Source organism: Pholis gunnellus (genome assembly GCF_910591455.1).
Source record: "Pholis gunnellus genome assembly, chromosome: 11".
In the NCBI taxonomy this organism is placed as follows: Eukaryota; Metazoa; Chordata; class Actinopteri; order Perciformes; family Pholidae; genus Pholis; species Pholis gunnellus.
Genome location: NC_136538.1, coordinates 13,201,569 through 13,214,503, shown reverse-complemented (window position 1 = coordinate 13,214,503; position 12,935 = coordinate 13,201,569). Strand labels below are relative to the sequence as shown.

Here is a 12,935-nt window from a genome sequence, read left to right as displayed (position 1 = left end):
TAACATGATCATTGTCCTCAGAAGCAATTTCATCCTATTTCTTCTGGCTTGACAGCAGCTTATGATAAGTTGAGCTTGACTACTTTAACTCTGTTGAACTAAAAAAAAAAGAAGAAAAACACCTATGGCAAACATCTCTCAAAATAAAATGATAGAAATACAACCCAACACTTCAACAAAATGAACAGGAAAACAATCAGAAGCCTTGAAGTGTGGTATGGTAATTACAAGGTCAATTTGAGGGGAACCTTTCTCAAGCCCAGCTCTGTCCTCTCCGGCCCTTGTAGCAAATGAGGAATGTCTGAGCCAGAGAGCAGGAAAACACTGTCATAACTCGTTATCAAGTGATGTTACAAATACCTTACAGATTTTTATGCTATTTTTATTCATTATTTTACCTTTTTTGTTCTTTTTGAAATTTTAGAAAATATTTCTGAAAGTCAGCAACATGTATGCCTTTCACTTTCTACAGGAAAATGCCTTTAGATAAAATAAATAAAATCAAGCACAGACTCTCATGAATTATATGTAATATTCACATGGAAGACAACATATACAATATTAAACATATTTCTAGACCATTACTGCCTCCTATACAACAAGGCCAACCATCTGCTGTATTTTTGGCCAATTAATGTAATTAATTACCTTGTTGAAGCAAGTGAGATCAACAAATAAAAACACCTAGGGAACCAACTGAATGCCTTACCACCAGTCCCAAAGCTTCCAGAAACAGACTTACTCTTTAACATAGAAAAATACTATACCAAAATGAAATACAAATATATATATTAGAATCTGTTAGGCATTTCTATATAAAGAGTTGTTGGGGGGGGGGGGGGGGGGGGCTAAAGGAGTTAGGTTACATCATGAGACAAAATATAACAAAAAATAACAAAAAATAAAAGCAAATCAATATGAGAAATTAGACAGAACAAAATAAAAACCAGAAGACGAGTCTGCAACCTTTTTTTGATAACATGTATAGTGATATTAAGAAGCTCTACATATTTGTCGGCAAACTCTTCTCCACACATGCAACAGTTTGCACAAGTTTAATACTGCAGGCATCAAGACGAGCAGGGCTAAACAGCCTCCTGCTCAAAGGGGGTGGGATTATGCAAATCATCCTAACCCTGAGGCAATCCATGCTGGGGGAATGATAACCACTGGGCACTGCCAGCACCAGGTTTGGTTTGTTATACGAACAGAATACATAGTTGAACCACACAAGCCCTCTCCCTCTTACAAGTGTCGAGACTGTGTGTATCCCATGCGTGTGGTCATGTACTTTAGAGAGGTCTACGACTGTCATTTTCAGTGCTGCTAGTCAGTGCAGTCTCTATTTTTATGGAGTTTCTATGTTACTGAACCTCACAGCAAACAACTGTGACGCCAGACCAACTGGCCTCAAAGTCACGACATCCGCACTGGATTATGTGCCACTCTAATCCTTACTTTTCTTTGTTCACTTCTACATGTGCATGTGTGGATGGATGAGTGTATCCCGGCAGAGAAAGTACTACACCAAACCAACAACTTTTAACTCAACCCAAACCATATCCAGCCCTCTCCAGGTAACCCAGCCAAGCTCAACTCAAGATAGCTTTGCCAAGTCAAACGGTCCAGCTCTCTCGTCATCCCTCTGCTTCTCTCTTTTTGTCTTTCTCTTCCTCTCTTTTGCCACTCTTAGCCAGGCTGGACCCCAATGTCCTCACTGCCTCCATGAAGCAAAGATGGTGGATGGTGGCTAGGCTGTCGGATGCCTCACAGGTGGATGGGGAATTCACACTGGGTAATTTGGGTTGGAGGGATGCCTCACTCTGAATGCAAAAACCTTTGAAATCTCTGGACCCCTTGGGACAATGTTGCAGATACAATGGTTCTGTTGCTGTTGTTGTCACTTCTACATTGTTGCTCATGATGTTGGTTTCTCTGTGTTACTGTAGGTCACACACCCTTGGAAGGGGAGGAAATGTCCTATTTTACAAACATTGTTGTCCATAATATATAGATAGAGGTTTTATATATATTCTTTATACTCTCTCTTTTTCTTTCTTTCCCTCCCTCGCTTTACTCCAGTCCTCTTTCTTTCTTCCTTTCTCTCTATCTTCTGCTCGGCGGCAGCGGCAGGAAATGTGAGTGAATGGTGCTACATGCAGCCCATACAGCCGCACTTGATGGTCTTTTCCACTTCCTCGCTGAAGGAGGTTCCATCGCTGCATTCAAAGGTGTATTTCCGGCGTTTCATTCGCTGGCTGGCGCAGCAGGCCCCCGTATCGCAAGCCCCAGTGCACTCCACCCAAGAAACCATGCGCGTCGTCTGGCAGATGGCGTAGCCTCTCTGTACCTGGTAGAAGTCTCGCACAGGTTCCCCTCGGCATTCAGACTCTGGAAAACATGAAAAAGACCCGAAGATTAACTTAATAATCAGGGTATAGGCAGGAATCCTGAAGTTATATTAGACACCTTTTTTTAAGACCCTTTCCATACATTTTTGGACACACTTGGAGTTCTGACCGCATCTAACTGCTAACGAAATTCAGATAGACGGGGTGGGATCAAAGCATAAAATAAGTAAAATCACTAATACACAAGAGGTGGAAAATAAATCTTGTTCCCTATACGAACACACACATTATGCCAACACACATGTTAATAAAGAAGTCATGAAAATGTCATAAAAAATTATGTCATGTAGAAAAATCATAACAAATGTTGAAAGTTGAAAAATGTAATATGAAAAGTCATAGTACAGTACCTCATAGTATACAATGCCATAAAACAAATCCCAATAGAGTACATCATAAACAAAGAATATAATTAAATAGTTATAATAATAGTATGTAATTAAAAAGTAATTAAAGGCAAAATATATAATGCCACAATAATATAAAAAATGTCATAATATAGTATATGAAATGTCATAGAAAAGTCATAGTATAGTATGTCGTAAAAAGTAATTAGAAAAGTCATAAAAAGTTGTGATAGAGTATGTTATTGATGACAAATTAGAAAAAAAGTTCCAGAATTTTTTAGATATTGTGTTCACAAGAATGGTGCAGACGGACGGACAACCGGAAAACATCATGCCTTCTGCCACGGTTGTTGCCGGCAAGGACGCATGCAAAGTGATAGTATGTTTTAAAAATGTCATAAAAAAGTGATAGCATAGGATCTCATAAAAAAAGTCAAAGAACTATACGTCATAAATGACATCAAAAAAGTAAAAATGTTAGGAAAAGTCCTTCAAACAATCGTCCGAAACAGTCAGTCAGTGGGTCAGTAAGAGCGCTGGTGGTCCTTTTCAGATAAGGTGACTCTCGCAGGATTCCATAAATAAACTACACAGCGTCCTTTAGAATTACAGACTGACAAAGAGAAAACCAACCTGCGTCACAAAGTTCCCCAGTGTAGCCACTTTCACAGTGACAGTAGGCGTCTCCTGTGTCTGAGATCTGACAGCGACCGTGTTTGCAGGACAGGCGACGGCAGGGGTTGAACAGCTCTCCCTGTTGGTTACACAGCGCACCGCGGTAACCGTCCTCACACTCGCAGCGATATGACTGAGTGTCCAGAACGATGCACTTTCCATGGACGCACCTAGTAAGACACAATCACGTTGATCAAATTCCCTGCTCAGTATATAAATCAATGAAGTTTATGTTTCAAAAGCAGTATCGTGATTTGATGCATCAGAAAAAAGGTTCCCAACTACATCTACTGAGGTACTGTACTTGAATTTGGTTGGAGCTCATCGGCCCACTGGTGGGTTGAGGAGATAAGCTTTCTGCCAAATGGCTAGATTACATTACAAATTAATGTTTTGGTAAAATATAAGCTAGTTATTTTAATATCTAAATATGCTCAAGAATTCAAATAGATAAAACACATTAAATTAAAATGCATTATTTCATTGACCTGTTACATTTCAATATCACCACGCCAATCACGACACATCAGGTAGAGACGGTTTTGCCACTGATAACCAGCTGGTGACACAAAAAGGATCGTCTTTTGAAATGAAAACAATATGTACCGGACAACCCTGTGCCATTAAAGACTACAAAGCTTGCGGTGAGGAAATATGACCATGAATACATTACATTTGGATGTTGGGGCAGTGACAGGTGACAATAAGCAGCATATGTATGCTGGCATAACACATATTTACAGCCATGTTTTTTTTCTTCTGTATTTGGGAAGGTGGTCCTCAAAAATCAACCAATTAGAAGTGTGCCTTAAGTTACAGAAGGTTGAGAATCCTTGAACTAAAGCACCACATGTAAAGTGATTAAACTATCTCCACCTAACATACAACAGTAAAATGCCACGTAAACGTTGCATCAGTATCAACAATCTAACAAGGAAATGCTTTATAATAAATCAGCCACAGAGGTTATTTTTTCCGCAGAAGAAGTACTTACTTAACTTAACATTTTGCTGATGATACTTCTGTGCTTTTACTTAAATGGGATTTTGATGGCAATACGTGTAACAGTGCATCTTTACATTGTGTTGTTGTATTGGTACTTTTATTTAAGTAAAGGATTTGAGTACTTCTTCCCCCACTGCCCATTGTGTGGGAAGACAAAGGGCAGTAAGATGTTTACTGTTAAATATGTATATAATATTTCTATTCCATTCGCTAACATACTTGCTGCCCTGGCAGGGGTTGGTAGCTGTCTGATCACAGTGCGGTCCACTCCAGCCTGGCTGGCAGTGGCACACTGGTCCCTGGAACCCATCAGGCTGGCATATGCCATGTACACAGTAGATCTTCTTGCAGGGCTCGCAGCCCGGTACCACGCCAGGCTTCATCTGTGTCTTGGTGAAGTCCTGGAGCTCATTGTTGATGTATAGGTTCTGGATACAGCCATGGAAACTGGAACCGTTCTGGAGCTGCCAGAGACGGAAAGCACCGGAATGTACATCCACCGGCATGCCTGGAGGAGGAGGAGGAGGGGGAAAACAGATGACTTTAAAAGGTGCGAAGACGTGCATACTGGATCACAGACAGACGACTAACACAGGGCTGGTATGAGTGTAATGAAGGAAGGCATTTCAAATATGGGTATCCCAACAGTGCGTATACAATTTGTCAAATGAATGTACTCTTTTTTTTAAATGGGCTTTGATGTTTTGCATTTGCACCACAAGACACATCATCCTTGAAACAAAAGACAGCAAAAGGCAAAGTGGTATGGGAAAATGTCTCCTGTAGTGTTGTATGAATGAAGAACAGTACAGCACAACACATCACAGCACTGAAACACACTGTACCAATTATGAGCCACTCCTTCCACACATCCATGCAAATACAGAACAAAGCTGAAGTGAAGACTGTGTCTGGTAGTTCTTATGGTAGTCACTAGAGGGCATACTTCACATAGTGTAAGAAATGTTTGACAAACAACAATAGATCTATTGCACTATTCAGCGGTGTGTTCACTATAGGTTATAATCAGAAATCTCATTTTTGAGAGTCATGTTTATTTGTTTATTTTCTTTTTTAAGGTGAAATGGGTTATTTATTCATTGAAATTTGTGCAAATATGGCGCACTGGCGTCTGTGCATATGTGTTTGTTGCGAATTAATGTGTGGCCCCTAGCAAACACAGTCATGACTGAAGGTGGGGATGTTGTGGGTGGAGGATAGGGTGTGGGTGGAGGGAGGATAGAGTTGAGGGGAGGGGTTGGTTGCAGTGGTGACAAAGCGAGGGGGGGGGGAGGGTGATTGACAGTAGTGTAGTAGTTAAGAGTGCCTGCAGAGGAGGGAGGTGTGTTCTGGAGAGGGCCCCTACCCCCCACGTATAGTGGAGCCTCCCCGTTGAGGGGCCGCACCGCCCCAAAGCTGTCCATTGTTGTAGGGAGACCCCCATCAATGGACAGGTTCACCATCTGGTCAAAGGTCACTAGCTCCACAGTGTGGAACTGGCCATCGTTGATCGTCTCAGTGCTGGCAAAGGAAAACAGAGATGGGACATTAGATATAAGAAACATACAAATGCCACCTTTTCACCAGCTAACAGTTACAGTAAACCTCACTGTTTCAAAGGCAGCTTACCTGTAGATGGCATGTCCGGGCTGGCTGCCGGGGTCATAGCTGACTTTCACATGGCCTTGGTAGAGCTCCACTGCAATATGATCATTGTCCCCATTGTACAGCAGGATGCCATTATCCTCAGCTGTTGACACCTACAGAGCGAAAATGTTTGCATCGGGGTGTTTGAATTATTCAGGTCTCAGAAACGCAGCGTGTATACACACAGAAATCCTGTTCAGAAATATTCACACATGAACACACTCTGTGGATACCTGTAAGGTGATGTTAGCCTGCGGCCAGTTCTTGAGGTCAGAGAGCAGCAGGTAGGAGTCTCTGTCAATGAAGTTGACGCTGACCAGCTTCTCGCAGCGTGGACCCCCAAACTCCGGAGGACACTGGCAGAGGACACGCCCGCCTCGCTCCACACACGGTGCGTTGTTCTGGCAGTCGGCCAGCTCACATAAGGACAGTGGAGACGGGAGAACCTCGCACAACTGACCGCTGCAGAGAGACAGAGAAGGGGGACGATGTTCGTGAAGCAGATGAAACTATGCAGCCAAAACAAAGCCTGTGTTAAATGTGTGCTCCTCTCACTTGTATCCTTCAGGACAGACGCAGGAGTATCCATTTAGCTCATCCACACACTGAGCTCCATTCTGACAACGATGCTCCTCGCAGTCATTATAGTCTACACTGCAGTCGTCACCAACATAACCAGGAGAGCACACGCACCTGCAATACACAAACGCAACACTGGAATCAAAAGACAAAGCTACAGCTACATACGTCTATTTTTTCATATAGGGAGTCATCATTTTTTACTGCATCTGATGCTGCTGGCAGCAAACACTTACTTGGGGCCAGTGGAGGTGATGAGGCAGGTAGACTGATGTTCGCAGGGGCTCCGTCCTGGGGCGCACACATCCTCCATTTCTTCGCACATCTCCCCTACAACCGAAACAAGTATTAAAAAAAAGTGTGAACTGTTGCACAAGACAGAGAAAGAACCATCCGGCAAAAACAGCAAGTCTTGCAGCAATTTATTGTTACAGCATGATCAATTGAATGTGTTTTAAGATTCACGATCGTGATCCGGTCAAGCAACACTTGCATATAATGGTTAAACCTGAAAAAGCATTTCCATTTAGTCTCTGAGAAGTAGATAGCTTAGCTTATTTCAAGTATCAGACTTGGGGATTTTTTTTGCAGCGCAGTTGCTTCTTGAGTCAAACTGTGCTGCAGGCACTAACCTGTGTAGTAGGGGGGACAAAAACAAGTGTAGTTGTTGACTCCATCGATGCAGGTTGCGCCGTTCTCACAGTCGTTGTCCTCACATTCGTCAATGTTGGTTTGGCAAGTGGGGCCCTCGAAGCCCAGTGGACATGTGCAACTGCGAACACGTACACACTCATTACATCATCATTCATCTCTTCTTTGTGAGATAAATACGATTTCAAAGCTCGGCTTCCTCACCTGTATTGCCCCTCCTCATCCTCATTCACTTGGCAGGTCCCTCCGTTGGCACATGGGTTACTCACACAGGCATTCAGAGCTGTCTCACAGTTCTTGCCCTGAAAGGCAAATCATATTTATAATATAATAATAATACATTGTGCATCCTTCAAGACCCTGCAACACATAGAGGATATTCACAAATCGGTGGCAGCATTGTGTAGCTCTGACCTTGAATCCCGGAGGACAGCTGCACCTGTACATCTCCACCATGTCGCTGTGACAGATGCCTTGGTTCACACAGGGACTGGACAGACAGGGGTTACACTTGGCCAGCACTGTAGAGTCCACATCATCTAAGAAATACCAGACCGTTGAGAATGAATTGCATGTAGATACTAGTGCTGCTTCTATCCGTGTCCATCACAATAACTCACCTGTACATTCAAACTTCTTTGCAGGTGTGGTGAGCAGCAACTTGCCCTCCATGCCCTGCGGGCCAGCACAACGGGCGATGCCAGGCTCTTTGTAGCTGGTCTTCACCCAGTCAGACAACCAGCGCAGGCGACAGTCACAGTGCAAGGGGTTGGCACCAATTGCCCTAATAAGTAGATACACTTATCAGTGGTTTCATGATGTAGGGTGGCTTCGTTATACTTTTCAGCCTCATTTCGTTCAGTAACAAATTCTGCCATCCACTGTAATACACTCTATCACCAGCAGGTGTCTCTACAACCTTATGTAAATAAAACCGGGCTCAACTTTGTGTACCATAGAAATAAACCACTTCTTCTCAAAGAATACAGAAGACTTAAAGTGTAATGCTCAATGCCACTTTGTGCATACATCATCTGGAGAATGGCTTCTCAATTATAGACAAAGGTGCAAACAGAAGGCACTCTTAACCACTTCTGTCATGGTGGTCGTGAATCAATGCTGCTCTGTCCTCCTGCTGTATGCACAAACACTCCTGAATCGATGCTGTTCCATTACGGTGGAACACAGGCTCATCTTTCAGGCCCAGCCAATAGCTGACATCTGACATCTGCTAACATGAAAGCCACTTGACTGTGACTGTGGATCAATGGCCGCCCTCCATCCCTTCCTTCACCCTGTTTTCCTGCAGCCTTGACTGCTGTACAGCAATCCAAAAAATGTCTTTGTTTAGTCCTCTCTATCCCCCCTTCGACATCTCCAACTCGGACACTGATAGGTCTATTGATCGGTGACTATCAAGGGATGATGTGAATATCTAGGCTGGATGGCAGAGGGCACACTGCAAAGATACTAGACTATGATACTAAGACTGTAGTTTTACACATGTCCACGAGTACATGCACAACCACACTACGCCTACACACCTCACACAAAATTACAGACATAAATAAACAAACCAAAACAAGCACAAATGTCCACAGCCCATGGATAATCTGTGTGTGTGTGTGTGTGTGTGTGTGTATTGGAGATGTGACAGGGAGATGAGACAGTACAGGGGTCTGTGTGTTACTTCAACCACAGGACTGCGGTTGATTAAGGGAGGGCTTGGCTCATGTGAAGCCCACCAAAGAGGACTACAGACAAGCCACTGTGAGCCACGCTCTCCGGCTGTCTGACCAGACCCCCTCTGTGACTGAATGTGTGTGTGTGTGTGTGTGTGTGTGTTAGCGTACATGTGTATAGTCTTCACAAACTGAGTGGTAAATGCAGACATTATCACATAGGCTTCCATTGGGGCATACAGTTGTGTGTGTGTGTGTGTGTCTCTGTGTCTGTGGGTGTTACTACTTACAAGTGGGAAAGTGAAGCCACATCATTGAAGATGCCATCAGGAAGCTCTGAGATTTCGTTGCCGTGGAGAGACCTGAGGGGTGACCGAGGAAACGTTATGACCATAAACATGTCTCATAATAGGAAAATAATATTATTTTGTGTAACTTTTCTGTCGTACTGTTAGAGCTGAAATGATTAGACAATTCATTGATTAGATGATTGACAGAAAATCTAGTATTTCAGTGGTCAAATTATCACTTTTAAAGCAAATAAAACTTAAAACAAATTGCTCATTATAGCTTCCAAAGTGTGCAGGTTTTCTTAGACTTCTATGATTGAATATTGAACAGACAAAAGCTATTTGAGAATGTCATCTTGGAGAAATTTAATATTGGAGACTGTGACTGGCGTTTAACGCAGTAGAGACAAAAGGATAAATCAAGTATAATTGACTAATTCATCGATAATGATGAATTGTTGCAGTCCTACACACAAAAATGTGTTAATAACAAATAACAGGAAATAGGTTGAGGGATATTTCAGTGTCACGTTGGGTGGTAGTGTTGGGTTTGTATTTCTGGTTGAGCAGAGACGTGAGGCTCTATGTGAAGGACTGGTGTCAGGTTTCTATGTGTGTCTGGCTGGCAGAGCCAACAAGGGTACAGAAGGAGGGCGGTAACAGAGCTGCACCACATGCAGGACCGTGAAAAACATCAGTGTAATTGTGTGGGTGCAGGTTTACAGGTATGTTAATGTGCTTGCATATTTAAGCGCATTCATGTATATCACTCTGTGTGTGCTTATACACTATATCGTATGTAGTGTCATTTCCTTTGGTGTTCTCTAAATACCATCAAGCGTGACAAGCCAACATGGCTTAATAGCTAAATGACTGATGGCTGCTGTAATCCGCTGGGTCATTACCACCTCCAACCCTCAGCTGACCGCATGCTAATGTTACCACAGCTCAGTCTGCAGCACCAATACATGACGCATCTGCTCTCTATGCCCGGATGATTGGAACTGATGTATAAACAGACTTTAAAACCCTACTTCCTTTTTTTTTTTGTTTGATCTGTGAATTACCACTAAGCTGTTGACGAGTCAGGGGAAAGGATACAGAGAGCGGAGCTGGTCAATGTAAGGATGTAGAGCCGTGCTCAAGTACGAAAGGGAAAATATACTATGTAACCATCTGAGACAACAAGTTAATTGGCCTGTGTGCAAGGGGGGATGCTTATTAGTGTAGAGTGAGTAGTTGGGTTGTGGTAGTCGGAGTTAGGATACTGAGGGCAGGAAGCCAGCTGCATTGTGCCAACTAGGCAGAGATCTCATGGGAGAAAGGAGCCAGGGAGTCTCCAGGAAGAAACCTGATCCGCTCTCCTGCTAACATTCTCTCTGTCTATATCCTTTTTTACTTTTCTTTTCTACAGCTGTAAATCATTACACCACTCCATCTTACCTATGTCAAGCTTGGCACAATCCTCAGAATGGAATTGCATTTGATGCTTCTGGACAGGTAAAGTGACGGTTTATGATGTACAGCGTGCACAGATGTTCAAAATGTTCACACAGGCTTGTTCCCCTGTGATTCTGTGAGTCCCCGTGAGCTACATGTTTTGAGGATCATGTGGTACTGGTACTGGCATTTACTCACAGCACTGCATCCAACCGCAGTTTGAGAATATGTCAGGTTTTATTTCATTCTTTGCAGGAATTAAATCTCTTTTCCTTTATCACACTCTTTCATATCACTTTCTTTTGTCACAGCTTCCCACCCAAGACCTAGCGAACCACGCCCTCGAGCTGTCTCAGCTCACTCACCTCACACCTAATACCCAACAGGCCAATTAGCAGTTTATTAATCTGCAGCTCAAACCACAACCAGTACACACACACACACACACACACGCACACACACACGCACACGCACACGCACACGCACACTCACACTCACACTTGCACCAAACCACACCACATCCATGCCAGGCTCAGACCCCTGGTCTGTTTGAAGCCATGAGCGTTAATGATCCTTCTCCTCTTTACTGCTCTGTAAAGCCAAAGGTGCCGCTTTATAAAGGCTTCGGCACCTCAGTGTGTTTGAGTATGCATGAGTGCGTCCCATTCTTAGCCGGCTGTGGTTTTCTATGAAGCTTCCAACTTTAAACTTTGAACCTGTTTGAAACTATTAAATGGAGCTCATTGTCGCTGAAGGTTTGTTGCAACCACACAGCTCTGCTGTAAAAAACAACAACCATGGCACCAATTGACATTTAATGGGAGCCCTATGATTGATCACACCAGCAGTAAAGACATCAAAGTTTTCTGCTTCATTTGGACTCCCGTCTGAGTGAGACAGTATAGTCCAGACAGTCTATGCATATGTGTGTGTGTGTGTGTGTGTCTGAGCTTGTATATAGTTCTGAGCCTGTGTGGTGCGTGTGAGGCGTGTGATGTTTTGGGGGAGGGCCTCACATGGCGTCTAGCACACTTGCAACATTTTAAAAGTGAAGGTGGCGTGAGTAAGTAAGAGCAGAAATAACGGACGCCGCTTCATTAGAGATCAAAGCCACACGCCCGGCCTAGCAAGGCGGCATCAGCTAATGATGACCGAGCTTCACTCTCATTGCACGCTAAAAGGGCTCTTACACTGTGTGCCTCGTTATGATCGGGGCTTTAGTCGAATCCTGCTGTAAAAAAAGGCTTTGTTGAAGCTTTGTTGTCAGTAGTAAAAAGTGTGCCTGCTATGAGCACACATGGCCGATAAGTCTACTCCCACACACACACTGACGGGCACCAAGCCAGTAAATGACAAACATATAAGCTATGCATTCAGACACACGCGCATAAACACACACACACACACACACACACACACACACACACACACACGCAGATGCATATATAATCTCATGAGGAGTGCGGCTGGGCCTGGTCTCTGTTTCTCCTTCGTAGAACTAAACTGTACATTCGAGTTAAAGCGTGAGGCATTCAGCTGCTCTATCATTGGATGCAGGTCCAAAGATTAGTTTTGGTTTCGTCATTTATCTGTCGAACATATTTACATTCTACATCTCAGTTATTTAGCAGACCGCTTCAACTACGGGGAGCCCATGGTCACTGAGAGTGCACAATCAAAGACTTCATAACTTCATAAAAGCCCGGAGGCAATGTCAAAACCATTACGGTTAGCAGGGCAAACATTCGCCGGTAATCAGTGTCAGAGTGATTTTGTACAGTGGGTTGTGGGGGCGCGTGTTTGGCCCTGACGGTGAGGCGGTGATGAGCTCAGGGCGTTTGGAGGTGAACAGGCAGACTGGCAAGATGTCTGAAGACGAGGAGTAGGCAGGAGTAGGAAATGGAACGACTGCTGCCCCCATGGCTGCCATTTAAACAGAGTAAATAGGTCGGAGGTTGTGTGTGTGTGTGCGTGTGTGCGTGAATTCATAAGCTGTCATAACTGTTTAGACTGTGTTTCAGTCCTCTGGAGTCAATAAAAGATTCTCAGCATCTGCTGCACTGCCTCTGCCGCAAAAATATCCTCCTTAATAACTCACTTGGTTTTGAAAGTGAGTCTTATCTTGTTTTAGAACACTTCTTTCAAAATAACTTGCCTCAAGATGCGGTTTTGAGAATTGTCCTGATATTATGTGACAAAGAAAGAGTT

General features: G+C 43.5%; 1 protein-coding gene across 1 annotated transcript in view; it reads right to left on the bottom strand.

The window, feature by feature from the left end:
• Positions 1-875: 875 nt before the first annotated feature.
• Positions 876-12,935, bottom strand: part of slit1a (slit homolog 1a) — a gene marked incomplete at its 5' end in the record, with an annotated part of 81,661 nt that continues 69,601 nt past the window's right edge. Inside the window, 13 exons of the mRNA XM_079168498.1 lie at positions 876-2,391; positions 3,392-3,603; positions 4,658-4,946; positions 5,805-5,959; positions 6,068-6,198; positions 6,319-6,547; positions 6,641-6,778; positions 6,901-6,994; positions 7,297-7,436; positions 7,520-7,617; positions 7,730-7,854; positions 7,936-8,099; positions 9,288-9,359. Of these exons, the coding sequence (XP_079024624.1) occupies positions 2,153-2,391; positions 3,392-3,603; positions 4,658-4,946; positions 5,805-5,959; positions 6,068-6,198; positions 6,319-6,547; positions 6,641-6,778; positions 6,901-6,994; positions 7,297-7,436; positions 7,520-7,617; positions 7,730-7,854; positions 7,936-8,099; positions 9,288-9,359 (2,086 nt within the window). The 3' untranslated portion in view covers positions 876-2,152. The remainder of the gene's footprint in view (positions 2,392-3,391; positions 3,604-4,657; positions 4,947-5,804; positions 5,960-6,067; positions 6,199-6,318; positions 6,548-6,640; positions 6,779-6,900; positions 6,995-7,296; positions 7,437-7,519; positions 7,618-7,729; positions 7,855-7,935; positions 8,100-9,287; positions 9,360-12,935) is intronic.